The sequence below is a fragment of the Lissotriton helveticus genome, chromosome 11 (genome assembly GCF_964261635.1).
Source record: "Lissotriton helveticus chromosome 11, aLisHel1.1, whole genome shotgun sequence".
In the NCBI taxonomy this organism is placed as follows: Eukaryota; Metazoa; Chordata; class Amphibia; order Caudata; family Salamandridae; genus Lissotriton; species Lissotriton helveticus.
In genome coordinates this window covers 11,690,083-11,717,786 of record NC_136072.1, presented here as the reverse complement: position 1 = coordinate 11,717,786, position 27,704 = coordinate 11,690,083, and the positions used below count along the sequence as shown (strand labels likewise).

General features: G+C 45.0%; 1 protein-coding gene and 1 long non-coding RNA gene across 7 annotated transcripts in view; one reads left to right on the top strand and one right to left on the bottom strand.

Moving 5' to 3' along the window:
* Positions 1 to 27,704, top strand: part of LOC144791849 (putative cation-transporting ATPase 13A4) — a 652,319-nt gene that overhangs the window by 275,274 nt on the left and 349,341 nt on the right. The window contains exons 11-14 of the mRNA XM_078666632.1: positions 8,179 to 8,336; positions 10,375 to 10,563; positions 12,114 to 12,175; positions 21,031 to 21,181. Of these exons, the coding sequence (XP_078522758.1) occupies positions 8,179 to 8,336; positions 10,375 to 10,563; positions 12,114 to 12,175; positions 21,031 to 21,181 (560 nt within the window). The remainder of the gene's footprint in view (positions 1 to 8,178; positions 8,337 to 10,374; positions 10,564 to 12,113; positions 12,176 to 21,030; positions 21,182 to 27,704) is intronic.
* The window catches only part of LOC144791847 (uncharacterized), a 198,565-nt gene continuing 174,392 nt past the window's right edge, over positions 3,532 to 27,704 (bottom strand). For 4 of the 6 annotated variants that reach the window (XR_013602478.1, XR_013602476.1, XR_013602480.1 and 1 more), the window contains 6 exons: positions 21,867 to 21,976; positions 21,601 to 21,684; positions 12,160 to 12,236; positions 12,002 to 12,068; positions 4,199 to 4,279; positions 3,532 to 4,095 (listed from right to left, as the gene is read on the bottom strand). This is a non-coding gene — a long non-coding RNA (uncharacterized LOC144791847). Of the gene's footprint in view, positions 4,096 to 4,198; positions 4,280 to 12,001; positions 12,069 to 12,159; positions 12,237 to 21,600; positions 21,685 to 21,866; positions 21,977 to 26,500; positions 26,561 to 27,704 lie in introns of all 6 variants that reach the window. The other 2 variants (XR_013602477.1, XR_013602479.1) reach the window with 1 other exon arrangement.

The following is a 27,704-nucleotide window of genomic DNA, read 5'->3' as shown; positions in this document are numbered from 1 at the left end:
GGCATTGTTAAAACATAGGAGAAGGGCACACTGGCCTCCCTCCTGAGGAAATTCAAAGCCCCAGGGACTGGCACCTCCCCGGGGCAGAAACACCCTGACCCCGTAGGCCTCTTGGGAGGGACCAATCGGGGCCAAAGAAGCTTTTATTAAAAATACTTTTTGGCAGGAGTCTCACTGAATCTGCATATCCCATTGATTAAAAATAAAGTAGCATAGACTCCAGGCTCATATATTAATAAGCCCTCAGGTGGGCCGTGTCCCAGAGGCATTGTTAAAACATAGGAGAAGGGTGCACTGGCCTCCCTCCTGAGAAAATTTAAAGCCCCAGGGACTGCCACCTCCCCAGGACAGTAACATAATTGTATGCAGCTTCCCTACTGCCCCGTGGACCAGCTCCTCCCTAGTGCACAGATTTCAATAAAAGATAATGCGGGGAGGCCCTACATTCTCCCCTGCAGCCCCAGTGACCGCCACCTTCCCAAGGCAGTAGCATATTTATATGTGGGTGCCTCAGGGACTTCCATCTCTCCGGAGCACAGATCTCAATTGAAGATAATACAGGGGAGGCCCTACCCTGCATGCCCCGGTGACATCCTCCCAAGAGCAAAATATAAACATTGTCCTTGGGGCTAAAATCAATGGTGGAGGGGTCCCCGGGCCCCACTCCAAGAGCCATTAATGGCCCTGCAGGTCGCCACCCCCAGGGCCAACTTGGCTATTTTCTGGGGTGCCCATCCACGGGACAGAGCTTGTTAGTTGTGTCATTACTGCTTCTGCCAAGTCAGAGCAAACACTGCTTCACTTTCAACAAGCGAGAGCAAAACATTCTCTTGCTTGTTGAAAGCAGAGCAAAATTGGTTTGACAGACAGGGAACTGCCTTTCCAGGAGCTCCCTGTCTGTGAAATCAATCCCAGCTCCTGCAGGATATGGGCAGCTGACAGGGACCATGTGGGCCTTGAGGCTTTCCCACAGTCCCTTAGAAATGTCAATTAGGGCCCTGAGTGGGACAAGGGCACACAAAATGCAGAGCAGGCCCCAGGAGATGGGGTACCTGGTGCCAAAATTGGACTAGGGAAGGGGGTCACACAGCCAACCTTCTTTTATTTTAAAAAAAAAGGAAAGGGCAGGCCCGGGGGACGGGGGATGGGGTCCCCAGGGCTAACATTGACCCGGGAGGTAAGTACTGCATGGCCCCCTCCTTTTTTTAAATAAAAAAAATAAAAAGTTGGTTGGGCTTGTGGGATGGAGTCCCTAGGGCCGTAATCGGACCAGGGAGGAGGGCCCTTGAGGCTCCCCTCACCATTCTAATAATACCTGACCCGGAGGATGCCTTCCTTCCCTGGGCCAAAATTGGTTTTATCAATGAATTTCTAAGGTTTTTTTAATACTATTTCCTAACTATAAAGTCCCTGTTACATAAATGGCATAAGAATGTGGTGAATTCTCATGGAAGACCAATTGTTTACTCCCTAAGATCTTTATTGGAAAATACTTCACGTTTTATAGATCACCATTTAAGACCTTTTGTGGTAGGATTACCTGCATATATACGAGACCCGACTAATTTTTATACTATGATTGGTAGCATTGATTGGGATAAGAAATATACACTTAAAAGTTTGGATATGAGTAGTTTCTATACGAGTATTGTACACAATCTGGGGTTGCAGGCTGTAAGACACTTTTAGAAATCTCTCTCCTATTCTATTCTGAGATGATTCTCAATATTATTTACTTTGGCTTGAGCAACAACTTTTTCCTCTTCAACAACTGTATAAACAGACAAAAACAAGGGACTGCAATGGGCACCTGCTTAGCCACTAGCTGCATGAACTTCTTCATGGACTGGTGGGAGGAGCAGGTGTCAAAACATCTGGAAGAATTTGAGAAATGTAGTATTTTTTGGTCACGCTTTATTCATGATATCTTTTGTATTTGGAATGGTAATGAGGAATCTACCAAGCATTTTGTAAAATGATTGAATCAGAATTCCTTCAACCTGACCTTCATGGGGCATATAAGCAAAACCTTGATCACATTTTTGGATGTGAGTGTACAAAATGGAAAGGGGACAGGTTGGAAATTGAGTTATTCAGGAAGGAAACCGCAGGAAATAGTTTGTTGAGTGCCAGCAGTGCTCATTCCCCAAATTTAGTTTATAGTATACCATATGGGGAAATGTTGCATGCTAAACAAAACTGCAGCACTGGGGAATCATTTCAGAAAGAGAAAATTATTATGTGCAGGAGGTTCAGTGAGAGAGGATATAGCAAGAAAATTATACAACAAGCAAGAATGAGAGTGGAGGCAGTCTTGAGAAATTAGTTAATTCAGAAACACAAAAATCTGGATGATACTACCAGTGTGAGGTTCATTACTACCTTTTCTCATCAGGCACATCCTTTACATAGGGTTCTGAATAAATATTGGCATATTTTGGCAACTGATGAGGTTTTGAAGAAACATCTTAATTGTAATCCTCAAATCACCACTAGGTATAGAGGATCATGGAGGGATAAGCTTAGCCAAAATATGATTACAAACAAGGAGAAGCCTGTTGAATTGGGTAGAAAAGGATTCCTTTGCTCTCGATACTGCAAGAAATGCAGCAATAGTTCTGATTATTCCAGGCTTCAAATACCCAATTCAACCAGCGAATCTGTGATAAAAAAATGTTGCCGTGTAAAACCACTTTTGTGTATAAGGTCTAATTTGTCCCTGTAACAGGATTTACATTGGGAGTACAATATACAAACCTAAGAAACATGTCCTTGAGCATATTTGGACAATTAGGCACAATGATAAACATTACCCAGTGGCCTACCATTTTTTTGATTCTAATTTTCAGAATGAGAAATTGCTTCGTATGATTTTGATTGATGCAGAAGAGGTTAATGTAAGGGGTGGCAACAGTGATTTGAGACTGCGGAATTTGGAGTCCAAATATATTATTGACTTTGAGACCCTGATTCCAGAGGGCTTAAACTCAAGCGAGGAATAGGGGACCCATCTGGGTTAATATGAAGATTATATGTATTCATTGTATTTTAAACAGTTTTATTGAATATTTACATTTCTATTTTTCATGTAGGTAAATGCACTTTTTGAGATAGAGAATAGCTGGGAGTCTTCTGTCTTCAAATACTTCAAGAATTGAGTGTAGTTGTGATGGGACTATGTGTGGAATTTATCCTGGTGACTCTTACATTTTGAACATAATCTTGCATTGAAGAAATCATTTCTTGCATGTATTTGTGCTTATGTATGCATTGCCCACTTGGGCAGAATCTGTTGGATTGTATTATATTTTCTGTATCTTGACTATACTTTGAAAGCAATACAGCAGTATCTGTGCTCTCATTGTGATTTTTGTAGGGAGGGCCCAAGCATTGGCAGTGCTTGCTCTCACCTAGTTGGTATCAGCAAGATTGAGGAAGGATGAGTTGTTTTGTGCAACTAATATTGTTGGCCTATTAGTCATGCATGGTTGTTACAAAACAAAATTATGAAATTGATAACGCGGCACTCAGTTTATATAAAATTTCAACTTTAAATTGCATATGTTTATATTAAGTTATGTATAAATTGCACACAAATTACTCTGTATTAAGATGGCCAATCCAGCTTCCCTATCTATCACTTGATGTTGGGTGCAGTCCGTTGTCAATGCTTGTATGTTATTTAACATGGAAGTTGGTGGCTGGTATACTATGACCATGAACAAGGTGTAATGCCAAAATGAGTTAAAAAGTAATTAAATTGAGAAATCAGCGTACATGAGTGTCTGACTTTTTTGTTCCGTGTGAGCAGAATATTGTTGAAAAAAAGATATATATATACATATATATGTTATTTCTCAATCAGTCAAACAATCAGAATTTATAAACCACAGCAAATCACTTGTGAGGGTCTTGAGGCGGTAGAGTTGCTAGTTGATTCATTAATACTTATGAACAGCCAGGTCTTGAGTCCTTTCCTGAATTCCCAAAGCAAAGAGGCAATCCCAATGTGTAGTGGAAGGTCCTCCCAAGCATTGGCCACCAGGTGTAAGAAGGAGCATCCTCCACTGTTGCTTCAGTGGATCCAGAGGGGTTCTGTAGAGAAGAGGGTGGGGTATCATAGGTGTATGGTTGGTTGGTGGAACATCATGCGTTTGTTTATGTATGCTGGTCCTTTGATGTGCATAGCTTTACATACGTGCTCTGCATCTTCAACTTGCATCTTTTCTGGATCGGGAGCCAGTGTATCTTCTTGAGGTGTGGTGAGATGTGGGTCCTCCTGGGGAGATCAAGGAAAAGTCTTACAATTGAGTTTTAAATTGTCTGTAGTTTTCATTGGAGGTGGGTTGTAATTCCTATGTACAGTGTGCTCCCCTAGTACAGCCTGCTGGTGATGAGGGCCTGTGTGATGGAAAGATGAGATGCAGAGTTCAAAAAAGCTGGTAAAAATGTGTGAGTCTGGACCCTCGAGGGTCTCATAATGGTGTGGTAATTTAGGGACACATCAATCTGTCCCCCTTGATGTGTCCCTAAATTACCACACCATTATGAGACCCTCGAGGGTCCAGACTCACACATTTTTTGAGTCTATCAGGCATCCCCCTTGTTTACACTATCTGCCCAACTTGGGAATAATTGTTAAACAGGGCTTCTCAAGTTAAGCTATATCAGGCCAGCTTTTTTGAACTCTGCATCTCATCTCGGTATGTGATGGCCATAGTCAATGGGGTAATCACGGAGGTTCCGTAATGGTTAAACTGCTCCGCAAGAGATATCTCTATTAACATTGCCAAATTGACCATACTACTTTTAGGCTCACTCTCTCTTAACCTCCTGGGTCCAGATATACATATTTTGACTCTATTAGGCATTCCCCCTGCTTAGACAACCATTCCTAAACAGCGCTTGGCCGATCCTGGGTACATTAATACCGCTCCTGATCAGTACTTTAACTATACAGATGCGCGTTTACACCGCATTTCCCATTAGTGTTAATGGTACGCGCATGCGCGGCTTCACTCGCCTCGACGCATGCGCACACGCAATTAAGCTTAGGTCTATGCACGCATGCGCGTCTCCAAACGCTTAACCGGGCGCGCAGCTCCGGATCTACATTATAACAGTCCCCGTATTTGGGCATTTCCCGGGTCCTATCATTCAATCCACAACCAACTAATTGCTAATTAAGAGAGTATAAAAAGGACACCAGCGTTTCCAACGCTCACTTCATCGGAGCCGCGTTGAGGGAAGGCAGGCAACTAGCTTTTGCAGTAACCGTGAGTTGGGCCATGACATTAAGTACTACCTTGATGCTTAAGGGAGTTTGTGTGTACAACAAACTAAATCCCACGTATTAATGTCTTTTAGGTTACTTTACTGAGCAGTAAGGAAGGATCCCCCAATAACACGCATAGGCTCATGAGGTTTTGATTTTGAGAACTATAAGTAAGCCTTTTATAAACCTGTTTGTTTTTCTCTCTCTTTCCACCTGAGTAGAGAGTATTTCCACGCTGTGATTGTATGTCTGTATGTTGCTGTGTTTGTCCATTTTTATCCTTACAGGGTTTTGCGACCCTCACTTTGGGCTTACCCTTTTACACTAAGAGAACCAGCTTTTCTCTCTTAGTCTGTGTACTATAGACCAGTGTGTTTATTGTGCTTTCTTTTTGCAGGTTTTCATCAAACGCCAATTGTGCGCAACTGAACCTACCTATATATAAACATTGTTAGGTACATTACACATTGTTGTAATAAAAAATTTTTTTTACACACTTTTACATTTACATGTGAGTAAGGGGAGGATCTGTGCTTATCCTTGTCCTAAAGAAGGAGCCCCTGCGCTCCGAAACATGTTGACACTTTGAGGCGGTTGTAATACCCTAACATGTATTTTTACAACCCCACTTTGCACTTCTTTTACTAATACCAGCCGAGGATTTAATAAAATTATTTTTTACCTACGTGCCAGGTATTTTTTAACCACTCACTTTCACCTCACCTCACTCACTCCTTTAATAAACACACCCCCTCACATAGGTCACTACTTAGTGCTCCTGCGTAGTCGCGAGTCGTAGCACGCCGCATCCCGCAGAGGGGTGCGAAGGCCCCGATGATGAAGCATGACACCAAGGGGCCTGTTGGTGTGTGAGGGGCATTTAAACAACACTGTGTGTTCCCCATCACTTTAGGGATCACCACCACTCTGAGTGGATTCGGCCTGTGTGATGGTCCATCTGGTGTTGACTAGGAGTCACCTGCAGATCTTACAGATCATGCATAGGGTGTTGAAGCAAGCGGATGATACTGCTTTTACCTGTTTCTTCAAATATAGCTTGCTGTCCAAGAAGATGCTGAGGTTGAGGGTGGAGTCTGTTGGGTGGGGGATGGGCCAAGTTCAGTAGGCTGCCATGCAGTCTTTCTATGGAGAGGTGTTGTTCCCAAAGATGAGAACTTTCATCTCGTCCGAGTTGAGCTTGAGACAGTTGTCCTTCATCCAGTCAGCAATGCTCCTCAAACATCTGCTTAAACTGGCTATGGTGGTAGAGGGGTCTTCTAAGATCTAGAGAATGAGCTGGGGGTCGTTGGTGTTGGAGATGATGTTGAGTCTGTGCAATCTGACACTGTTGACCAGGGTGGTCATGTACGTGTTGAAGAGGGTGGAGTTCAGGGATGATCCTTGGGGGGCGATGCAGATGCTCTTCTTAGGTTCTGAGGTGACAACGGGAGATTTTCTGGGTTCTTTCTGTGATCAATCAATTTGAGGGACAGGAGGGCCTTAGCGTCATCCGTGGCTGTGATTAGGGCTGTTTCTGTGCTCTGGTTGGCTCAGAATCCAGATTGAGAAAAGTCTAGGAGTTTGAGTTCCCGGTGTTTGGTTTGTTGCTAGTTGTGTGCCCTCTTGATCTCATTTCAAATGCAATACCCCAGCCAAAAGGCAGCAGAGAGCTGACGTGAATGCACTGTCATAGCACTAATACATGCATGAGCTTCAGTAACTAACAATTAAAGGTATTTTGCTTCAGATGGCATGGGAGGACAAGGGAGTAAGATATGATGTTCTCATTCTGGAATCTGCACGTATCTCAAAAGATTGCGAGAAGAGCGCACTATTTAATAGAATATTATCAATGTGACAGGAAGAAACATTTACACGAATAATGAATGTTCATCTGTTTGTTATGCCTGAGAACTTAAATGATGAATAAACATCCAGTGATGGACATGGGTATTATTAACTGTGCTTACTTTTTTGTCAGACATCTTGCTGGAACTCCAGGAGCTCCCATATCATTCAGCTGAATAAACGTTGCTTCCAAACAACAATCCTGCTCGTGTATTTTATTTAAGGTGTGGGCGTTGATGGAAACAGAGATGTTGTTTCATATCCTGGATCCAGAGGATGAAAGGACCTGCTGCCTTGGTTTTTGTTTTTTACACTACTTAGGCAGACACACAAAGCATATATTGTATTGGTATATATAAAATGTGGTGTTGGTATCTATTGTGTAGTCCACACACAAAGTAGGGAACATCATGTGATGAAAGGACACTATTAGAGGGTTCACAAATGATATTTGCAATTACTTATTTTATTGTTTCTTTTGTGAACCAACTGCTTCTATTGTTGTTTTCTGTTTTCAATAGAATGTAATTGTAATTGAGTTGAATGTATATAAGAAAGATTGAAAAATGAACACAATCATGAATAACTGAAAGGTCAGTAATAAATCCATTGAATAGTTCCAGGAATTGTGACAAGGTAGTAGCACTACAAGAGCACCAACAATCAGCCATGTAAATGCTTGGAACATAAGACATATAGTCAGCTAAATATCCTAACTCGTAATAAGGCTCTTAGTTTACTAAATATCCTATGACATGTTGGACCAAACTCCTAAGCCAAGTAGGAGTCCCCAATTCCAGCATATTGCCCCTTTCTTTCCTCACATCATTGTGTTCCAATAGCCTTACATTAGTTGCTTGCTTGCTTGTTGCCTGACTAATCCAAGATGCACCCTCTTTAAGCTTTATCTGATGTAGTGTTGTATGTCAGCCACAGTGTGCAGTTCTACAGATCCTGTATACACACTGTTCACTGCTGTTCACCATGGGCTTGTTATATACACTTCCTTCATCATTTGAACTCTCATAATCCCATTGTTGCTCTGTCTCCACTAGGGTTCAACACAGCAAAAGGTGATCTGGTGAGGTCTATTCTATATTCCAGGCCTGTCAACTTCAAACTACACCGAGACGCAGTCCGCTTTATCATGTGTCTTGCTGGTTTTGGCCTCATGTCAGTGATTTACTCAATTGTGATATGCATCATGGCAGGTGTAAGTAACATTTTCATGAATTCACAGTTTTGAGAGACGTTTAATGACTTGGTGAATCCATTTTCAAAAAGGTATGGGTAATGGTGTGTGGGAGGCACTGGGTTAGGGCTAGGAGTGGCAGAGGGGCCTAGGGCCACTGGATGAGCCTAGGGTAGTACTTAGGCTTTGGAAGGCTGTGGAACATTGAGGCTTAGGAGAGGCTAAGGTAGGACTATGGCTCTAGGTGATGCTTCTTCTGCCTTGTGTGCTGAATTTCACTTCTTAGTGGCTTTCCCAAAAACCAGGATAACTCCATGGATCAACATGGATGCGCTACAAACACCAGTGGCGATGGAAGGACACATGGTCACTGGTCACGTGTGAAGCCAGGGACTCGTCTTCATTAAAGGAAGTAGTGAGCAAGGCAGCCGGTCTGGCCCGGCTATAGTAGCACCCATTTGTGGGAGGGAGGCCACCATGGATGTTCTGTTGGAGCCTGGTAGCTTGACAAGGCCCATGACTAAAGCTTCTACTTTTTTACAATGTAATGCGTGATGCAAAATATGTGTCCACACCCTTCCTGGTTGTATTTAACACTGATACAATGCAGTAAAGAATTCCAAATCAATTAATAGTTTTTAACTCAATACCACTGTGACGACTTATAATATACTAGTCCCATAAAAAGTGGGCCAAAGCCCTGGACGGTTAGCCCAACTGCAAAATGTAAGTACTACTTTCAACTCAGAAAGAATACCACAGACTACCTTTTTCTTCAGAGTATGAAACATTGGTCCAATGTGTTTGTCCAGTGTTCTGCTTTTAATGGAGAACTTGATTAACCAGATATAGGTTGTGGATCCCATAAAAGGCAATTGCCGTTTAAAGGGGTTGAACATAATTGTATTCTAAAAATTTCCGGCCCATCTAATTTTAATAATATGATTTGCACAAATCTTTCTTCATTTGTACTGGAAATGGTCCTCATAGCTCCAGGTCACTCATGGAACATATCTCTTGTTCATATGGCACACATGGAATTATTGTTGACATCCTTGTATAGTATTTCAAATTATTTCAACAGAGGATGTGCAGATGTGAAGTGGCATTGGTCCTGGAGAGACAAGCCACAAGGGGTTGCACCACTGAATTTCCTAACAAGTCTGGTCCTAGGTTCATGTTCCAATCTAAAGTCACAGTGTTATGCTGTTTAAACATGACACGTGCAAAGTGGAAATTGGAAAACATATTTTACACTTTACCCAAATTAACTGTTGCATTTCCTTTCAGTACCCAATTGAAATATTTAATTTTAGACTTGGTCCATCTGCCTCAGTGCTATCTATGTACAGATAGTCAATATTCTTCCTGACTCAGCCCACGCATGTGTGCTCTTACTCTTACCTCAGCTGTCTGTAGCAGCTGATTTTATTTTATTGGGCACTACAGGTTGCATGTCAAAAGCATTAAAAAAATCATTACAGTCAGTGATACCTTATTAAGGGGTTTCACACTACATCAGAGGTCCAAACCAATGGTCCACAAGTGGAAACATTGAGTTGCTGTTAAATAGAGACCCGGAGACCTTAGATGATGGTTACTGGAGGTGTGGGTAGAATTAGCCAACAATACTACTCACTAACAGTAAAAGACAAGTGACTGGAGATCAGGACTTATGAGTGCCCACACTTGAAAGAATCTGTTCTTGGAATCCTGTCGGAATGCAACACAGTAAGTGCACATATACTGAGTAAGGGCTATCTTTGTTTTCTTGAGGGAAAAGGAAGGCATGTCTGAAATGTGCTGTGTCTGGTGCTGGTGACCGTGTCTGCAGGGTGGTCCTCAACTACCACCTGTGAATGTAGTACAGACAGAGCCAATACAGTTTATGTTTACATTGTCTTCTAAAAAACATACCATTCTATTGACTTAAAGATGTAAAATAAATTAATATGGTAGAATTGTACATTGCAATTAGCAGTGTTCAGCATACCAAACATTCTAACTATAAAGGTCTTTGTTTGTGTTTGCTTACAATGTGGTGTCTTTCCTCCACCAGAAATCCGCTGGGGAAACGATAGTCATGGCGATCATCATGATGACCATAGCAGTGCCACCCTTTCTCTTGGCTGCTTTAGCTGTGGGTGTCATGTACGCCCAAAAAAGGCTGAAGAATAAGGGCATCATCTGCTTCAGCCCTCAGAGGATAAACTTAGGGGGACAGGTCAACATTGTCTGCTTTGACAAAGTAAATGCAGCTTTTTGAGTCTAACTTGCATGCATCTGTTTACAATTATGTGGGCTTTAGTATATATTCATAGGTTGGGCTGTAACCTGTAATAATGAGGTTGGGGTTCAGATTTGTATGGAGGGACTGGGATAATGAACACTAACCACTAGAGTTTGGCACCGGTTTATCTCTGACCACCGTCAGGCACAAACAAGAAATTTCAGTTTGATTCGTCTAACCAATGACAGTGCGGCCAGCTCAGCTGAAGCAGAGCTAAAGGCCAACTTCCCCATTTGTGCAATGGCTTTCTCAGTCATTATGACCACCAGGTGGGGCATTCTGTGCCAGGAAATCCAGAGGAAATCTGCTGAAAGCCCTTGCTGTAAAGAGACGGGTCAGCAGTTGTGGGGAACGTAGAGAGCTTGAGAGTTGGCCATGGGCTTATTCTGTACATTTGCTGTCAATGAAAAGGAGTGCTTGTTTGTTGTTTCTTTATCCCTTGAGGTAACCAATTCCCAACTCTTTCATAGTGACATTTTCACCATTAGTGCTGTGTGTGCACATGGAGCAGAGACTAAGTGTCTGATTATGAGTCAGGTGATCCACGGGCCGGCAGACTCACGGGGCACAGCGGTGGCGGCCTCCCGATCTCCCTATTAGGAGTCGTATAGTCAGACTGCCACAGCCCTGCCACAGCTGCCAGAGAGCCGCTGTTCCCTGGTGGTGATGCAGCAGTCAGGACGCAATTATATCTTTGCTGGCACTGCAGTGGTCCTGCCAAGCATATTACGAGTCTCCTCACCCACGACAGTGTCTTGGTGGTTTCTCCTCTATGAACACAGTGGCAGAGTGGAAATAAAGCGGGCCCTGCAGGACCCCCTGTGCCTCCTCTACATGGACACAGGTGTTGCACAACATGTCCCCCTCCTGTGTGCATGTGCCCCAGTTCCTTTTTAGTCCATGCCGTGCAGGAACTGTTTTTGGCATTTCCATTCAGGTGTCCCTTTTCTGAAGCACTGCCGTGGGAACGTCAAAAACTAGCCCGCCAGACAGGAGGAAACTCCTTACCTGGAGGGCCGTCTGACCACGACTTTGGTGGGGCTGCGGTGGGGCGGCCCGGCGCTGCACCGCCAAAGTCGTAATCAGGCCCTAAGTTGGTGGTGACTCCAAACCTATTTGCAGGGAAATCAGAGTTGTTGAAGCACTTAAAAAAATCTGTAGGGAATATGGGGTCTCATTGTGTAAATGAGTGACTTGTATCCTTCGACATTTATTATTTCCTGGAACAGAACGTTCTGGCACTAACTGAAAGTGGGATCCTCTTGTATCTACTACTCAGACTCTCCAACAAGATTTGGTTGTTGGCCGTAAAAGGCAAAAACAATCCAAAATTATGCTGTTGTATGGTTTATGTAGATCTAGACAGAATGCATGGGAGGGGCTGCATGGCACTTACCTGCATGGTACTTAGCTGCATGGTAACATCCTGCAGGATGCCTAGAATCTTCCTCATATGCCACTTTCTGGAAGAGATGCAATAAGTAATATTATTTCATACTCTCCAACAGACAGGAACCTTAACAGAAGATGGCCTGGATCTGTGGGGACTCGTACCGTCAGGAGAAAACAGGTGCTGTTGGTCACTGCCTGAATGGACATTCTTGTATTGTTTGTGAAGATGTGGTCTGCGTCTTAAAGAACAGAAATTGAAATGTCAATTACTTGAATTAAACTTTATTTTCTATCATCTGTAAATTCTATATTAACATGCAGTGAAAAGAATATCTATAGATATAATTTGCACCGCTAAGGCCTCAAAATTAGGCGTTGGTGATACTTAGCAGGCAGAGTTGTAGGAATCTATCCCACTCTACATTACACTTCTAATGCAGGGTTCCAGAAAAACTCTTATAATCATTGAGTGTGGGTTTTTTCTCACACGCGGCTCACCAACCAATTGGCAGTGCATAGCGTGATGTTCGGACACTAGTACGGCACCCGGACAGATTTTCTCAACGCGGGTGGTCGCAAACTTTTGCAATGAAATAGCTGCCAATTTAGTACAAAATCTACTCAAGTGGCAGCAAAGAAGCAGCACTCTCTGGTTCATTGTACAGTGACATTCATACTGATTTTGCGGTGTGAGCCAAGCTCCCAGCACCAAAAATAGGAACGACATGCAAATTCCACCTGTTTTCTTCTAAGTGAACATCAGCGAGTTCTTTTCACCCTCAATCTAAATAAACCACAATTTAAGAAGAGGAACAGAAGCCCTTTTTACCAAAATTCTTCCAGAGCTTAACTGCCGTTATACAGTTTTCATGCACTGAGAGATGTCCTTTCCCTCATTTAAGACAATCTTAAATGTACCTTAAATCGGAAGTGATAGTCTTAAGCCAAGATTGATAGACTTAAGTTTCTTACAAGCAAAGATTAAACTTTTTTCAAACACTGCTGTGTTTTCTAACTGAAAACTGCCTCAAGGCAGTCTAACAATGAAGGACAGGCCTAAGCCTGTTTAAAGACATTATGAAGACTGTTTCAAGACAGAAGGAGTAGTTTCTGTCCTGTAACTCCAGTTCTGTAGTAGGGGTATCTCTGTTATAGTCATAATCTAGTGAATAGTCCCGCCCATGTGCGTGGACCCCGGAGCAATCAAAAATAATCTCTTACAGTGTCAAAAAATGCAGAAATGCATAGACACTTAAGAGAGAATTTAAAGACAGATAATGCAGCCAAAAAGACTACACTGTCCAGTACTTCAACTAGAAATTCCACCATAAAATCCACAAAACAGCAAAGCCTGTACAGATTTCCCTTGCTTAACAGCAAAATCCCTCAGGAATGATAGAGAGAAGAACCTGGACAGACAAGCCCCATAGGCTGCCATTATGTGGCTTAAACAGGATACTGTGCCTTTAAGGAACCTTCCAGAACTTTCTCCCAGTATCCCAGAATGCATAGCAGGTCCAACATAGTTTCAGTTCTTTTTGAAGGCGTAAAAAACGCCAGACCTGTAGCATTATGTACATGAATACCTCTCCACCGGGGAGGCGGGAGGGCGCTTATGACTATAACAGAGATACCCCTACTACAGAACTGGAGTTACAGGACAGAAACTACTCCTTCTGTAGTAGGGGATCTCTGTGTATAGTCATAATCTAGTGAATAGAATGGCAAGCCCATCCCCACACCAAGCGGCGGTGGAGAAGAGAAAATTACGCCACTATTGTGCGAACAGATTCCGCAGCGAAGCCTGCCCAACCTGAGCGTCTGCCCTGGCATCAGTGTCCAGGCAGTAATGCTTAGCAAAGGTATGGACCGACTTCCAAGTGGCCGCCTTGCAGATCTCTGCGAAGGGAACATTACGAAGCATAGCTGTCGTGGCAGCTTTGCCTCTGGTGGAATGAGCCTTAGGTTTACCCCCTAAGGTCTTATTAGCTTTGCAGTAACACAATTGTATGCAGGACACAATCCACCTCGAGATGGACTGTTTAGAGGTAGCAAGACCAGTCCTGACTGAGCCATAATTGATGAACAATTGGTCTGACCTACGAATATCTTTAGTCTTATCAAGATAAAACTTCAGCACCCTCCTCACATCCAGGGAATGTAAAGACCTTTCCGCTGGAGACGAAGGATTCTGAAAGAACGTAGGTAAAGTGATAGTCTGGTTGATATGAAAATCAGAAACAACCTTGGGAAGAAACTTAGGGTGAGTACGCATAACAACCTTAGCAGCATGAAATACAGTATAAGGTTCCTGGCAACACAATGCCTGAATCTCACTCACCCTGCGGGCCGATGTAATGGCCACGAGGAACGCCGCCTTCCAGGACAGGTGCTGCAACGAAGCCTTATGAATGGGTTCAAAAGGCTCCTTCATCAATCTGGACAGCACCACATTCAGGTCCCACGAAGGCGAAGGAAGCCTGACAGGAGGGAATACTTTCTTCAAGCCTTCCAAAAAATCTTTGATCACAGGGATCTGGAAAAAGGAAGTCTGTGAAGGGCCTTTCCTGTAGGCAGTCAAAGCAGCCAGATGAACCTTAATGGAATGAACATTAAGGCCCGACTGCGCCAGATGCAACAGATACGGAAGCATGACATCTTCCTTGCATGTCGTAGGGTCATAGTTCTTAGACTTGCACCAGATGCAAAACCTCTTCCACTTGTAAGCATAGGAAGTCCTAGTGGAAGGTCGCTTAGCCTCCTTCAGTATGTCCATACAATCCTCTGGGAGATTCAGATGGCCATATTGCACTATTTCAGGAGCCATGCCGCCAAACTCAAAGACGAGAGGTTGGGGTGCACCATCCGCCCCCCGAACTTCGTGAGAAGGTCCGGCCTGCACGGCAGCTTCATGTGAGGAAGGAGAGACCGGTGAAGCAGGTCCGTGAACCACCACTGTCTGGGCCATTCCGGGGCAATCAGAATCATTCTCGCCCTGGAGTGGGACAGCTTGATGAGAACCGCCGGAATCAGGGGAATTGGTGGAAAAGCATACAGAAAGCTGTTCGACCAGTTGATCCATAACGCGTTCCCCAGGGTCCCCGGCTGGTAGTACCTGGAGGCGAAGCCTCGGCATTTGCTGTTTTCGGAGGTGGCGAACAGATCGACGTCTGGAGTTCCCCACCTTGCGAAGACTTCTCCTAGAACTTCGTCGTTTATGACCCATTCGTGGTTTTCCTGAATGAGTCTGCTCAGTTCGTCTGCCTGAACATTCTGCACACCTGGCAGATGGGTAGCCGTTATCGACAGTCCTCGAGCCAGAAGCCAGTGCCAGATCGCCTGCGCCTCCTGCGACAGAGTGCGTGATCTCGAGCCCCCCTGCTTGTTGAGGTAATACATCGTTGTCGTGTTGTCCGTCTGAACAAGCAGCGAGTTGGTTTGAAAGGACGGATGAAAAGCCTTCAGTGCCAAGTGAACAGCTCTGAGTTCCAGGAAATTGATGTGGTACGTGGACTCCGTCTGGGACCACGTCCCTTGAATCTGTAGGTCTCCGGAGTGCGCTCCCCAGCCTTGGAGAGACGCATCCGTCACGATGGTCTGTGTGGGAATGTCCTTGTGGAAGGGAACACCTCTGAGAAGATTCTCCTTCGAGCACCACCACTTCAGAGACTGAAGAGCATGTAGAGACAGTCGTATCTTGTCGTCCCAAGATCCTCTCCTCTGGTCCCACTGATCCTCCAAGCACTCCTGCAGCGGTCTCATGTGCAGCCGCGCATGTGGCGTCAGGAAGATACACGAGGCCATCGATCCCAGCAGAGAAGACACCGTCCTCACTGTCGTGGATGGAGCGGACATGAGAGCCTGAGCCTTCCGAAGGAGTGATAAACGTCGCTCTTCCGAAGGAGACACGCTTGCTGACAGCGTATTGATGGAGGCTCCCAAGTACTGGATACACTGGACCGGAGTCGGGACAGACTTGGACATGTTGATGTGCAACCCCAGCTTGTTCAAGAGAACGCACGTCTTCTGGAAGTGCGCTTGAGCTTCCGAGAAGGAGGAGGCCTTGATCAACCAATCATCCAGGTACGGGTAGACAAACACCTTGTTCTTCCTCAGGTGTGCCGCTACCACTGCCATGCATTTCGAGAATGTCCTGGGCGCAGAACTCCCGCCCGAAGGGAAGAACCGTGTACTGATAGTGATTGGTGCCGACCTGAAAGCGCAGAAACTTCCTGTGTTTGCATGCAATTGGCACATGGAAGTATGCATCCTGTAGATCTATGGCACACATCCAGTCTCCTCGTTGCAACTGAGGATAGATCTGATGCAACGACAGTATGCGAAACTTTTCTCTGCGAATCCACTTGTTTGCCTGTCGCAAGTCCAGAATGGGCCTGAACTCGTTCTTGTCCTTCTTGCGGACGAGAAAGAACCGAGAGTAAAGACCTCTTCCTCTTTGAGACAGAGGTACGTCCTCTATCGCCCTTTTCCTCAGCAGGATGTCTGCCTCCGCCTGGAGCTCGCGCAGCTGGTACTGCGAGCTGACCGGAGGGATCGATGGAGGAGGGCTGATGAACCGAAGACTGTATCCATTGCAAACAATATTCAGCACCCACTTGTCCTGAGTAATTTTTCTCCACTCTGCCAGAAAAAATTGAACGCTTCCCCCCACCGGAGCGGGTAACGGACGAGGGGGAAGTAACCGCTCAGGGTCGAGACCCGGCCGGGCCCTTGGGCGCGGTAGAGGACTGCTGAGCCCCTCTACCCCTCTGACGCTTCTGGAAGGGTCTTCTGTATGACTGCTGTTGTTGCTGCTGCTGATGTTGTCCAGAAGACTGACCCCTTCCACGACCCTGCGACCCGAACCGCCGTTGGAACTGGCGGTAGGGTTTCTTTTCCTTGGGCTTCTCCAAGCCCACCGCCGTCAGGTTCTCCGCCTCGGCCTTCATCCTGGCCATTTCATCATCCGCGTGTTTCCCGAAGAGGGTATCTCCGGAAAACGGCAGATTCGCCACACGTTGTTGCGCTTCAGGCTTAAGCGACGTCAACCTGAGCCAAGCATGGCGTCTCTGGTTTATACCGTGGCAGTATCCATGCGCGGACAGCAGGGAGATATCTGCCGCGGCACTGATGGCCTGGTTAGAGACCAGCATCCCCTCCTGGACGATCTCCATGAAGTCCTCTCTGCGGTCGCGAGGAACGAGGTCCGCAAACTGCTCCATCGAGTCCCACAGTGAACGGTCATATCGTCCCAACAGAGCCGAGTCACTGGCGGCCTTCATCGTTGTGGAGGACGTCCCACACTCCTTCCGTCCAGCAGAGTCAATCCAGCGGCTCTCCTTATCAGGAGGCACAGTGGATGCAGGGGAGGTGGTATGGAGCTTCCGAGCCGCTGTCACGATCACCGAATCCGGTGTTGGGTCCTTTCTCAAGAAAGCTGGGTCCGACTCTGGAGCTCTGTATTTCTTGATGAGCCTGGAAGGCGCAGACTTCACCACCGCCGGTGTTAGGAAGAGCTGTTCAGCAGGCTCAAGGAGCCCTGGCACCAAAGGTAGTAGGGGGCGAGACAGGTGTTTCTTATGTAATGTCTCAAAGATCACAGAAGTTGAAGGCGTAGGAGCTGTAACCTTGATCCCCAACTTCGCCGCCCCACGCAGGAGAACCTCCTGAAACGTGCCAATGTCATCTATTGGGGACACCCTAGTCTCCGGTGAATCAGATAACGTTGGCGAGTAGGAACGGGTCCCCGAGGCAGAACGGGACCGGGACCTATGCCTCCTATGGCGATGCCTGGATCTCGATGAAGACCCGCGTCCACTCCTAGATCTGTCTCGTCTACCTCAGCGAGACCTAGATCTCTTGGGTCTGGGCCTGTCCGTAGGCCTCCCCGGTTCAGACGCCTTATGCTTCGGAAGAACCTTCGACTTAGGAGTCTTCTCCGGGGGTGTCGGGTACTTGGGCATCGACACCGATCTCGGTGGAACCGGTGGAGGAGGCGTAACCGGAACCGGGGCCTTCGGAGCCGGTAGGGGAGGCAACGGGGGAGGGGTCGGAGCCCTCGGAGGCAGACCCCTAGGTAAAGGAGGCGGAGTAGGCTTCTTCGGGGTATACACCACAGAATACGCCGTTCCCGGCGAGCCATCACCATGTCCAGACTGTGGGGAGCCCCCCACAGTCGTGGGCCTGTCCTTACGACCTCCTGACGCCGAAGACCGGTGCCCAGACATCGAACGCGGGCCCTTCGACGGCGATCGGCCCTTCGGCGTCGACCGTTTCACACTCCTCGACGTCGACCGGTGTCTATGCCTCGACGTCGACCCCGACCAGATGGATGAACCTCGAAATCTCGATGACGGGCGATGGCGCCTCGACGGCGACCTCGACCTCTTTGAACGTCTCGACGTCGACCTCTTAGACCGTCTCGACGTCGATCCCTTAGACCGTCTCGACGTCGACTTCTTCGGCGCCGGAGACCTCTCCCGTCTCGACGGCGACCCTGACGACGAGGATCCCCTCGACGACGATGACTTCGACGGCGAACGGCGGTGTCGCCTCGACGGCGAGCGCCGACGCCGGGTCCTCCGATGTCGTCCACTCGACGCCGACGACGAGGAAATCGACACCGGCTTCGACGGCGGCCTGTAAACGTCCCTCGACGTCGACGGGCGACGTTTTCTCAACCCAGAGCCCTGGGGAGACCGGGAACTGGCCGTGGACCTTCCTCTCGACGTCGTGGTCATAGCAACTGACCCAGACGGAGATCTTGGACGAGAGCTGGACTTCCTGCCCCTGGGGAGCCCCCCAGAGGCCTCAGCATGGGCAGAAGGAGCCCCTCCTGACCCACCTCGAGCCTTCAATCTTCTTTCTTCAAGTCCCTGAAGTCTGATTTTACTCCTGTCCTTCAGGGTCCTTCCAGAGAAGCCTCTACAGATCACACAATCCTCAGGGATGTGGGAAGAGGGAAGGCAGAGCATACAGACCTCATGGGGGTCTGATTTGGCCTTCTTCCTGGAGCACTCCAGGCATTTGTCAAATAATGCAGGCATTATGGACAACAAAAGAGTGCAGAAACCCAAGAAGAAAGTCACCAAAGTACTTTAAAAGCACAAAAATCGATTTTAGTGAAAAAACACCAACAAAACCCTTGAAAAGGGGGAGCTCAATGCTCCAGGGTCCTGCTTGCAGGAGCCGGAAAAAAGAACTGAAACTAAGTTGGACCTGCTATGCATTCTGGGATACTGGGAGAAGGTTCTGGAAGGTTCCTTAAAGGCACAGTATCCTGTTTAAGCCACATAATGGCAGCCTATGGGGCTTGTCTGTCCAGGTTCTTCTCTCTATCATTCCTGAGGGATTTTGCTGTTAAGCAAGGGAAATCTGTACAGGCTTTGCTGTTTTGTGGATTTTATGGTGGAATTTCTAGTTGAAGTACTGGACAGTGTAGCCTTTTTGGCTGCATTATCTGTCTTTAAATTCTCTCTTAAGTGTCTATGCATTTCTGCATTTTTTGACACTGTAAGAGATAATTTTGATTGCTCTGGGGTCCACGCACATGGGCGGGACTATTCACTAGATTATGACTATACACAGAGATCCCCTACTACAGAATAACATATTTTGTAAATTTCACTCACTTTTGTACCTTAAGGCCACCCTTGAATGCCTACGTTAATTAAGAGTGGCACTCACATCCTAGAAGAAAGTTCTACAGGAGTAGATGCATGCATTTTCTTAGGAGGTAGGTGAAAAGAGGATGAATTGCAAACAAAACCAAGCTGCAGAGGTCTTATCTGGTTGGGCCTACACAGACTCAAATACACGTGTCTGTGGGAGGTATGTGTGACTTAAATACAGACACCGGGAACAAAAGCATTTTCATTGAAATTTTGCTGTGCAATTCATTGAGATGTTTACAATGAAGAGTTTGGTGCCATAAAACTAATGATAAAAGTAGCATTAAGTACACATGTATGTTTTTACTTCTCCTTAAATTGCCATCCCAAGTACAAAGACAAGATGGTGGTGTACAGTCTAGAAAAAGATAATGAATAAAATAAATGTTGCCAAAGAAAAATGTAAGGACATATTGTGATCCACATAAATATAAATAGCTACAGAGATGAGCGACTGTTAAGTAGAGGAATGAGGACAGCTGTGAAATGACAGGACTGGCCCAGAAATGGATTCTGATGACGGGAGGAAGCCCGACACTAAAAAGGGATGCTGCAGAAACTCTGAGTAGAGAGCTCCACATGGAAATACCCAGGCACAGCTGATCCAAGCTTGTGATCAATCTGTAAACTCTGCCATCTTCAGCTTTCTGGGTGGTTGTCCCATGACAAGTGCATTGTACGTCATGCGTGAAAGCTAGAAGGTTATCACAAAGAGCAAGGTAGCCATTGTTCTGAAAAGAAAATTGGTGTGATGTGGTCAAGTGAGGAGAACCAGTGAAAAGGTAGTCTGTGAGTAGATCATGCCTTTTAGCGAAGGAAATATTGATAGAAGGAGGTCAGAAAGATGAGTGACACTGTTTGGCCTTGAGGAGATCAGGACATAGACAGTGGAGTCATTGTCAGATGAGGGTGGCAAATAGTTTAAGATTCCACAACGGGAACACTGAGATAAACATGTAGCAATCAGTATACTCGTGTGTAGTGTCAAGTTCAGAGTCAAGTCAAGAACTGTAGAAATACATAGTAGTGCCTGAAAAAAGCTGAGTAGATGCAGAAGAGACTTGTACAGAGGAAGAGATGAGAAGCAACTAGTTAACAAGGGTTAAGCTTTGAAAAATGGAAGGCATCGCATCATCAGTGATGGAGAGTCAAACTCTCTGGTGATAGATATCAGTGTGTGCTGACACCTGTAGACACAGGAAGATATTATTCCATACTAGTGGACAGAAGAGCCTTTGTTGAGTCACTAGGATGCCGCCCACCTTCATACACATGTTGATGCTGTATGTTTTATTCTTTTACAACAATATCAATAACCCTACTAACAAGCAAGCATGAGTCCTCACTATTGTTTCTGTTTCAGTTTCCAGACTGTTCACAGGTTCAGCTCTGGTGAAGCCTTACCCTGGGGGCCGCTCTTGGGAGCCCTCGCCAGCTGCCACTCACTGATGGTCATCGATGGGAAACTTCAAGGAGATCCGCTGGACCTCAAGATGTTTGAAGGCACCTATTGGGTAACTCATCCTTGCATTGTTCATACTCACCATCACAAGGATATCAAAGAGTCAGACCATACAAACCTCACATGTAAATAGTACTACCTCTTACAGCAGCCCTTTTATTCATATCTACAGAGCATCTGTGCCTACAACTGGTTGAAGATTTGTAAATCCTGCCCTGGTCACTCACCTGACATCTCTCCAAGATCAATGTAGTAGTTAAAATGAAGTTGGTTAACAATCATTCCCATTTTATAAGCGACATGTGAGTTTGTAGTGTGCTGAATAAATAGTCATTATTATCCAATAAAGCATACGCCACCTCTGCAGTTTAGATTCTGAATTATGAAACATCTCCTACAAGAAGACACAAAATTGAACTAGCTGAAGAACAATTATTTTATATTGTTTTGAAGACCTTCACTGAATAGTACCTCGCTGGGCCCCTACGTTATGAGTCTCCTGCCATGTCAGAGAGATGTTCTTCCCCAAAGTGGCTTCTGTGTCTGTGACAGGAGCTGCATTAGGAAAAAGGGAACAGTCGCTGAAGGTTCATCTTTGAAAAAAAATCATAACTAATGTTCCACTTGTACCACACGTTTTCTTCCATTGTGTGGAGGACATTTGATGAATGTTTCTGTCCAAGGTAGCCATGGTTTACATGGCAGATCCAGACAAGGAGAGTCCTACTGGAAATTACCTGTTGGGGTAGCCACCTTTTACTGCACTCTACGTGAGGAGGAGCCACAAGGCATTTTGGCTTCTATCTGGTTTCCATCCACATCCAAGTCATCCTCAAATATAGGGGTGCTAGAAGAGAACACAGAGAAGGCAGCATCAGTATTTATTGAGGTTGGACACCTTGTGGATTCCCTCTGTGACAAGCTAGCTGTATGGCTGGTGGTCTGCAAAAGGTTAGCTTGTGATTTTCCTAACTGACTTCCTCTTTCCATGGGGATTCAGCTTATGTATCAAGCATGTCACTAGAGTGCAACACTCGTATTAAATGATTACAAAGTATCAAGGAGCCCCAGGAATACAATATCTGAAGCACCCTCACATATAGGAAAACTTAGAAACAAAAGCAGAGAATTAGGTTTTCATTTGAAGCTAATGAGGTGACCTTGATCTTGAGTGGTGTGCTCTTTTACCTTATGTTCTGCTTCTGCTGCCCCTGCCGATGCTGATGCCATGTATGCTGTGCTCCTGCCCTCCCACAACATAGAAGGCTTCATTTCCACTTCCACTCCTTACGTTGCAGGTTGGCTAATGCTTCTAGTGCAGGTCGGACACCTGCTCGTATTTCTGTATTTGTTCAAAACTTCCTTGAGTCTCATGATCCTTAGGGATCTAATGGTAGTGGTGTTCTTAAACCTGCCGTAGTCAGCAGACTGTCACCAAGCTTCTCTATTAGTGTTGACCGGACCCATCAGATTTAATCTATCACACACACTAGGATATTGGCGCTGTTATGGTGGACTGATGGCCAGCCAGCTGTAGACTGCGACTCACCTTTCCCTTGCAGTCCTCCCATATGGGCCTCAGGTCTGGTTGGTTTGGGTCAGAGATGAAAAAAAGGGGACCTTTGCACAGAGTAGGCTCTGGATGCTCTGAGAATTGTCAGAGGTGGCAGCCCTCTCACTCCACTCTCTTGCCCTGGGAGGTAGGGAGATATGTAGCACATAGCAGGGTGTTCCCTTCTTCTCCAGTCTCAGGGTATCCTCTAGTTTCAGCCTGTTGCCTGGCAAAAGCAACTGAAGAAACAACTTTGGACCTAGTCTTCAGTAGTTACAGCTAAAGTAACAGACTCATTGGTCCCCACGAAGACCCCCCTGAACAACCCAGTGTTCGCTTTCTTCATTTTACCTGCACTCTGAGTAATAAATATTGACAGTAGAACCAACGGAGACTTAATAATCAACAGGATTCATCAGGGAAAACACACTAGCCAGCTCAACTAATATCTACTATAACATTGAGGGAGGGAAGGTGAGTAAAATTGTTTTTTTACCTCCTATATTTTCTACTTAATTTCCCTTTGCTCTGTTTAAAATCAGTAAGTGGCACCAGAATTGAAACAGCCTCGCTCACAAAAGCAGATATTATCAGTTTTATCACCAGACAGAGTAGTCCCCCTAACCCTATGCATACAGCAACTTTAGACTAAGTAGGAGACTCTTGGCTAAAGCAGCAATTTTGCCCATCAAAGTCCAAGGCCACACAGACCCTATGAAGCAAGCATTTAAAAAGCGGCCAGTCAATTACATCATCTGAGCAACTCCTTACCTGGTTCTTTCGTATCTCCAACAGCATTTTAAATGTCTCTTTGTACACAATTTTAATAGAGCAACTAGTCCTAACCAATGCAACCACAGGAAACTGCCAAAGCATTCCCTAACTTACAAATACATTTGAAATTGTGGCACAAGTCCACCATCATATTAAGAGCCTAGCAGACTGCTGCATCATCAATATTGCCTCCACTACCAGCTCAATCCTGCCTAGCAACAAAGAATCTAACACTATTAAAGATAGTTCTTGCAAATGTCCATCTTTCATATGGTATCACCCCAGATATTTGCCATTGCTGTGTTTGCTGGCTGTAGAACTCTGTGCTCTTAGCCCTGCTAACCAGTCATAAAGTCCCTGTGATCCTCTTTCAACGTGATGAAATTGGCATACCTCTAATCAGCATATTTAACCGATGTATAAGCCCGTAGTATGTGGTACCACAATGTACCTAGGGCCTGTAAGTTAAATGTCACAAATGTCCTGCAGCACACCCTGTTCCATCCACTGTGAGTGACATTGCAAATATGATTGCAGGCCTGCTAATAATAGTAGCCCGGTTGTGCCGGTTTGAACTGTAAATTCAACCTGTCAGAATATCCCTTTTTGAGAGGCCTGAAACTCACCTAGTCATCCTAATCTTCCCTTAGTGCAATAAGCCTGGGTGTTTGGCATTTAAAAGTGGGACATTTAAACTTTTACTTGCAGTAAAAAATCCCTAAAAACTATTTTCACTATAGCAGGTTTAACTGTTCAATAGGAAAGCATTGGGATACCATATTATATTTAATAATGTTACCTCGATGTAGGACACAACTACAAAGTTCATTCTTGGACTTTGAAAAATATTTATTAGAAGCACATATCATGCGTAAACTTGGATTTGTAATTGCCTATTTTGAAACAGGTACTTTTAGAGAGGTTACCTGACAAAAGCCTCTAGTAGGCCTTTTGCATAAGCATCAATTTGTCAACCAGGAGATGAGTAGCCCCCTTAATGAGTTGTCAATTTGCTCCCTGAGCTAAGGCAAAGGTCTTGGGTATGGGCAGATGTTTTATTTCTCTGGCAGGCTGACCATTAGGGCTGTGCCCAGGAACCTAATCAAGTTCTAAGAGGTTAACCCTGTCAGAGGCAGATGTAGCTAACAGCTAGGCTTGCCCCTTCAGTTTTTCCTTTAGCCAGTCAGGCACCAGGCCCAGTGGGAGAAGAGATTTCTCCTGAACTAGTGAAGAGTGACCACAGATGAAGGGTTATTCATTTCCCTGACCACACTGCTGGGATGTGGACAGGAGCTCTGCACAGGGGTTCTACCATGTTGTTTTTGAGCAGAGGAGGCACTGTTGGATTTCATTTTACAGTAAAGTAAAACGCACACGAAGTGTTTAAAAAGTGGGTAGAGCCATTCCTGGGAACTTTTTCCCCAATTGGTTAGGGAGTGACCAGGCTGGAACTGGGCATAACTATGGCATCCCCTGTACTTTCCTCAGAACACAGCTGGACCTGTGAAAGATTCAGAAGGACAGTCCTGCTGTCTGAAGACCTGAAGTAGACTGCATGTGCGCTACCTGTACCCAGTATCCCAGACATGACTGGGTGGCCAACTGTTTGTTTGAATTGAGTCCTGACCTCCAAGTACTGTCCTAAGGGTCCGGACTCTTGGCCAACATCCAAGAGTTCTCCTCGTGGTCTAACCCAAATGTCTGGGACATCGAATCATTTTGCCAACTTTTTTCTCTGAGAAACAGCGTGGGACCAGAACAAATTGCCCAGCTGTTCCGCCAAGGGTGCTTCGCTGGTGGGACTGAGTTTGTCACAGTACCCACTATGTTCTTCTCTATAGCATATCCACTTGAATAGGACCACAGACCAGCATCCAATGACTATGAGTCATCTTTGTATAAACAAGAAGGAATCCACTTATGGTGGTGTCGGTGATCCCTACAGTGCTGGGGAGCAACCAGTGTTGTTTAAATACCCCTCACACACCAACAGGCCCCTTGGTGTCATGCTTCATCATCAGGGTCTTCGCAAACCTCTACGGGATGCGGCGTGCTACGACTCACTACTACGTAGGAGCACTAAAGGTGAACTATGTGTTGGTGTGTGTGGAATACTTTGGTGTGAGTGGTGAGGTGAAAAAGTGATGGTTAAAAGATACCTGGTTCGTAGGAAAAAAATAAAATCTCTTTATTAAGCCCTCGGCTGGTATCATTAAAAAAGTGCAGGTGAGGTTGTTTTTTACTGGTTAGGGTATGTCAACCTCAAAAGTGCGTCGACATGTTTCGGAGTCAAAGGACTCCTTCAGGACGAGGATATGCACAGTTATCCTCACCTTACTCACATGTAAATGTAGATGTCAAAGTGTGCTCTACAAAAAACAAAGAGGTGAAATGTACCTATCCGTGTTATAATGAATAAAATCGGTTGCGCCCAATAGGCGTTATTTTACCGAACCTGTGAATGAAAAAAATTATCATAAAACATCATATTAGGACATTAGTGTTCAGAAAAAACCTATGTTAATACACAGGAGGGTAACGACAAACCAAAAATAAGGTCCAGGAACCCTGTAAAAAAATTGAAAAGGGGGACATGGACAAACATATATACAAGGACACACATTGATTATGGATTGTAGTCGCCATTGGATTCCATAGGGTGAAAAATGGAAATGAGAATCAAACATTTTTTCTAGATTTAAATTGCTTACTTATGGATAAAGACTTAATAGCCTCATGAGCCAAAAGTGTGGTATTTTATTTATATATTTATTTATTTTTTGTCCTCACGTACTTCAGGCCACTGACACAAACCTTCCTTAAATGCCCTTGTGTTTGTGGATAGCCATTGAAGATCGCCCAGAGGTAAGGTTAATTCCAGTCCAACTCCCTTTCCCGATGTTACTTGCTACTAAGGGAGGACGAGACCACTTAACCTCTGGCATAATCATTGGACTTTTGTTGTTATTTTTCACACCATGTTTTCAAGGCAGACCAAAGCTTAACAGACTTTACCCCTCCGCATAGTAAATCTAATCTACTCACCGCCATGATGAGGGAGTTCTGATTTCCATTCTTTGCAGATCTCTCTTCTAGCGATGACAACTACATAGAAGATAAACCGTGATATACAGCTATTTATGTCATAGTCAGATAAAAAACAAAAAAGAACTAGTCTGGGAGTGCATATGATAGGAGATAACAGTACCTCTTCCAAAAATCCACACACTTGTCTCCAAAAACCACCTAATTCAGGGCATTCGAAAAACATGTGGATATCATCTGCTGCAGAAAACTGAAATACTGTACTGTTGATATTTTGGAAAGTTTCGCCGGAGTCCAATAAGCCCTGTACATTGTGAACAGGTGATTTCTTCTCAGGTTCGATGGTTTAATAACTTTCTGAGACATTGTGAAGGAATCTGACCAGACTTTTATTATATCATCCGAGATCTGTACTGCGGGGGTATCCCATAATTTAGTTATTTCAGCCTCCAGATTATCTTTATCTTTACTTCCCACTATGATGTTATACCATTCAGCAGTCTCACCCTTCCATCCCTTCTGCCTAGTTATTAAGTCAAGCGGGAGGCTCTCCTCTTCCGTGTTCCAATTCTGGCTTCCCCACCATGCAGACAGTTGGTAAAACTTAAACCTTGTGATGGTACCCTCTGTTAAGCGTGATAGTGTTTCCCAATTTAATAATCTTGAGACGTCGCGGAGGTCCCCCCCTTTTTTAAGGCCAGCTTTCTTCAGAGGTAGAGCTAATTGGTCCAATAGAGTACCAGGAGAGTCCCAAATTGGAGCTTGAGAGTGATAATAAGGGATACCTATAATTTTCCGCATCCATTGCCAATTATCTAAGGCAGTTCGTAGAAGCTTTAGTCGAATTTTTAAAAAAAACTTTTGGTCACCAAACTTAAACAAAAAAAAATCCGCACTATATGGAAGGTCTGATAGCATAGCTTGAAAAAGTCTGCCGTGTGAAGTAGAATCCAATTTGTTGGCTAAAAGTCTAAAGTTCTTAAATTGGAAGGCGTGGCAATAAGAAAGTAAATCCGGAAGTGCCAATCCGCCAAGTTTTAATCCTCTTCTGAGCTTCTTCCAAGCTATTCTGGGGGATTTAGTAGCCCAAATAAAAGTACCAATTCTACCTTGCAGGTTGGAGATATCTTTTTTATTAAAGATTAAAGGAATAGAATTAAACAAAAAGGTAACTTTTGGGAGAATTATCATTTTAACTAAGTTC